General features: G+C 41.9%; 1 protein-coding gene across 1 annotated transcript; it reads right to left on the bottom strand.

Annotated features, from left to right (window-relative positions):
- Window positions 1-2419: 2419 nt before the first annotated feature.
- On the bottom strand, window positions 2420-3368 carry LOC123837160 (putative olfactory receptor 2B8). The gene has a single exon (XM_045866081.2). It carries the CDS (start codon window positions 3353-3355, stop codon window positions 2420-2422), a length of 936 nt encoding a protein of 311 aa, XP_045722037.2. The 5' UTR covers window positions 3356-3368.
- Window positions 3369-3869: the final 501 nt, after the last annotated feature.

Below are 3869 nucleotides of genomic sequence, written 5' to 3'. Positions count from 1 at the left end.
CTGTGTCTGATGGGTCTGGGGCCTCCTGGATACTGCAAGGGCTCTCACTATTTTGTATCCTTTGCTAATTGGTAGTAAATCTTCTTCTGGTTAAAAATTGTGTTTCATGTGAGTCTGACTGACATTTTGAGTCTCTGCAATCACCCATTATCTGAGCTGAGGGTGTGAACCCTGTGTTCCTCAGAAAGCAAAAGAGCTGGAAGAATCCATGAATTGCTCTAGAGCATCATGATCGTCCTGTCCTCCAGAGGCTAAACACAGATGGAATATAATAATTTAGCCAAGCCTTGGATACAATCCCACAGCCATGCCACAGTTATTGGTGAAAATTCAAAAGGAAACAGTCCAAATAATATTGGTGACGATTTACACAACCCTGGAGTCTGTTACAGCCAAAACACGGAGAGTGTGTGGAGGCAGATTCCTAACACTAGAAAAATATTGCAGAACAATTCTGAACTTGTGTTTGGTCTCCTAAGTGAGTTCTTTTTTATTTTGGCATGAATTCCAGAGACCTTTATTATCTGTAATTTATTCCCATGTAACATAAACATCCAAATGCCCTTCAAACATTCACTTAAAGGAAATAAATCTGTTTCACCCCAGGGCTCTGTGTGTCCTTAAGAGCAGAGAAGTGGATGCTCACCCAGAATAATAGGCTGTGTAATTTCATGAGACCTTGAGGGGTTTTGCACCAAAGAGAATTCATTTGAGGGATTTTAAAGTGACCATTTGCATATAACTGTCAGATACGGTTGAACCATAACAGAGAATGGAGGGGTGCCTAGGAGATTCAGTAGACTAAGCATCCAACTCTTGGTTTCAACTCAGCTCATGATCTCCACGTCACAAGATGGAGACCCATTGAGCTCTGTGCTCAGGCCAGAGTCTGCCTGTCCCTCCCCAAATCCCTCGGCCCATCCCCTGCCAGGTCTCTCTCTCCCTCTCTCTCAAATAAATGAATAAATAATAAAATCTTTAAAACAAAAAAAGAAAAATAATGGAGAGTGGGAAATTTGTCACATTTGGGGATAAACAGTATACATGACGCATCACTATGGTGTCAAGATATATCCCAGGTGTTCAAGTGGGAATACTGTGACGCTGTTAGTGATGCAGAGAGAACATGACCATGTGCATAATCTTCCCTGGCTGTCATTTCCAGCCTCCACATGCTGTCTCTATACAAAGATCACTTGTCATGAGCATGACCAGCTCAGGGGGTTCAAGGCCCTGGAGGATGCTGGTTAGCTGTCAGGATAGGGAACAGTAAGTACATTTGTTATGTATATGTGTCCAGTCCAAGACACAAACACATTTACCTGCACTGGGCTACATGTTGGGAAAACCTACCAAAACTCAGAAATATTTCTATGAAGATGGCATTGTCAAAGCTCCAGCCTCCATGGGAAAATACACTGTTTGTGACAATACACATATACAAAAACCCAGACCCGTACCCCAAAACACATTTATGTGCAAACTGAGTTTGAGTTAAGATCAAAGGGCTACAATGTCAGATTCAATTGTTCTGGGCTGTTTATATTCATTACCTAATTCAGAATTGTATGACAATAATTCAAACTGAGACGGCTATTTGTAAAGTTTAGACACATGGAGGTGTTTAATAATTAATATATATTTTATTTCTTCTTCAAATTTCCTGCTAGTGAATCTGGTAAGCTCCAGATAACATGGGATTTCCTGGGAATAAGAGGTATTTTCCTTTTTTTTTTATAATATGTTCCTGCATTCAAATTATATGGGGATTTGGCAGGTTTGAGATACAAAAGCATTGATCAGTTGATGCCTGGATCAAAGAAATTATTAAATGGTATGAAGAGAAGATTTAAATATACTTCATCAGGATTGATGTTAGCAGGATTTTCTTTGAACTAAAGATTTCTTTTCCTCACAGTTGCCCACTTATTTCTTTGAAAAAGCTGTGATATAGTCAACCTATGGACCTCTTAATAGAGCCATGATCACAATGCAAGAATAAATGACATGCCTCCAACAAATTGCTAGAAAATGCTAAAATGTTAATGCTTATTACAGTGTTTTAGTGGCTTGTATTCTTAGTTTCCCTATGACTTTACGGTATGTTCCTGAATGTCTTCTTCTAAGTAGAAATGAAACTATGTTCCTATATTGGGGGGAAATAAGAAAAACCGGTGGAGCTTTTTTAAAATAACAATATGATGCAGGTGCTCTGGGGACACTAAGGCAGCATCTCTGGAGGCCGCATGAGTCTATGGACTTAGATTTTGAGCACTCACTTGCATAAAAGAATCAGGTAAGGAAATTCCCTTGAGAGTTGTCAGAGGAAACTTTGGATGACATGGTGGTGGGGGGGACACAATCATCTGAAGTGCTCTGGCATTCAACATCTTCCATCAAAGGGTCTCCCCCCACCCAGTCATCTAGAGTCATGGACCCTCCAAAACTTCTTCATTGCTCCCGTCACATCCTTGTTCCTCAGTGTATATATGACAGGGTTGACCATGGGGGTGACGATGGTGTAGAACAGAGAAATGAACTTGCCCTGATCCTGGGAGTAGTTGTTGCTGGGCTGGAGGTAAGCGTAGATGGCCGTGCCATAGAATAGGGAGACCACTGTGATGTGGGACCCACATGTCCCAAACGCTTTCCTCTGCCCTGCAGATGACTTTATTCTTAAGACTGCCCTGACAATCCGACCATAGGAGAAGATGATTAATGCCACAGGTATGAGGAGAATGATCACACTGACGAAGAACATCTCAGACTCATACACAGTGGTGTCAACACAGGCAAGCTTGAGCAGTGGGGGGATCTCACAAAAGAAATGGTCTATTTTATTTTTCCCACAAAGTGGTACAATGAAGATGAGCATTGTCTGCAATGAGGAGTTGACAAAACCAAGAGACCACGATGCAGAAGCCATGAGGGCACAGAGACGGGGGTGCATGATCACTGTGTACTGCAGGGGCCTGCAGATGGCTGCATAGCGGTCCAATGCCATGACCCCTAAGAGAATGCATTCTGTGCCTCCCAACCCTAGAGAAATGAAGAGCTGAGCCACACAGCCACCAAAGGAGATAGACTTGTCAGCTCCCCTGAGATGAACCAGGAGCTGCGGGACAGTGCTGGTCGTGTAACAGAGGTCCAGAAAGCTTAGGTTGGAGAGGAAAAAGTACATGGGAGTCTGAAGATGTGGGTCCAGGTGGGACAAGGCAATGATGGTGGTGTTTCCCAGCAGAGTGAACAGATAGAAGACCAGAAGAACCACAAAGAGGACTAGCTCCAGTTGAGGCCGGTCAGAGAAACCCAGCAGGATAAACCCAGTGAAAGAACTGCCATTTTTCTGTTCCATCCTCTGTTAGCACATGTTTCCTGCAGGATCAAGCATTTAGCAATTTTTAAAAGAAATCTTCAAATAATAAACCATTGTTGGGGAATGGATCTATCATGTTAAAGACAGGGCCGTGGGATTTTATCAGTAACTATTTAAATAAATGATGTACTGAGGGGAGAAAGGATGGTGGAGGAGTAGGGGACCCTATTCCAACCAGTACCCCGGATTATATTATCCATAAGGACTAAGAAGTCAGGTGAGAAAAGATAAAACTCTGGCGAGATGAACTTGTACAAATGATTTGCTGCTTTATAGGATTATATATGTATGTGTGTATACATATACCTAAAAGAATGCTGAATGACTACCAATCTAACAGGTATAATAACAAATATGATTTTAGGTTGAAAAATAAAATAACAGACAAAGCAGATGCCCACTAATAGAGAAAAAAGAATGTGATTGTCTCTGAATGTTACAATTGCTTCTGGTGCCTTGCTGGAGAGCACATGGGAGGGAACTAGAATACTCA

The sequence above is a fragment of the Mirounga angustirostris genome, unplaced genomic scaffold (genome assembly GCF_029215605.1).
Source record: "Mirounga angustirostris isolate CCGP_5_RB_7025 unplaced genomic scaffold, mMirAng1.0.hap1 SCAF_8, whole genome shotgun sequence".
Lineage (NCBI taxonomy): Eukaryota > Metazoa > Chordata > Mammalia > Carnivora > Phocidae > Mirounga > Mirounga angustirostris.
This window is presented reverse-complemented; position numbering and strand designations above follow the sequence as displayed.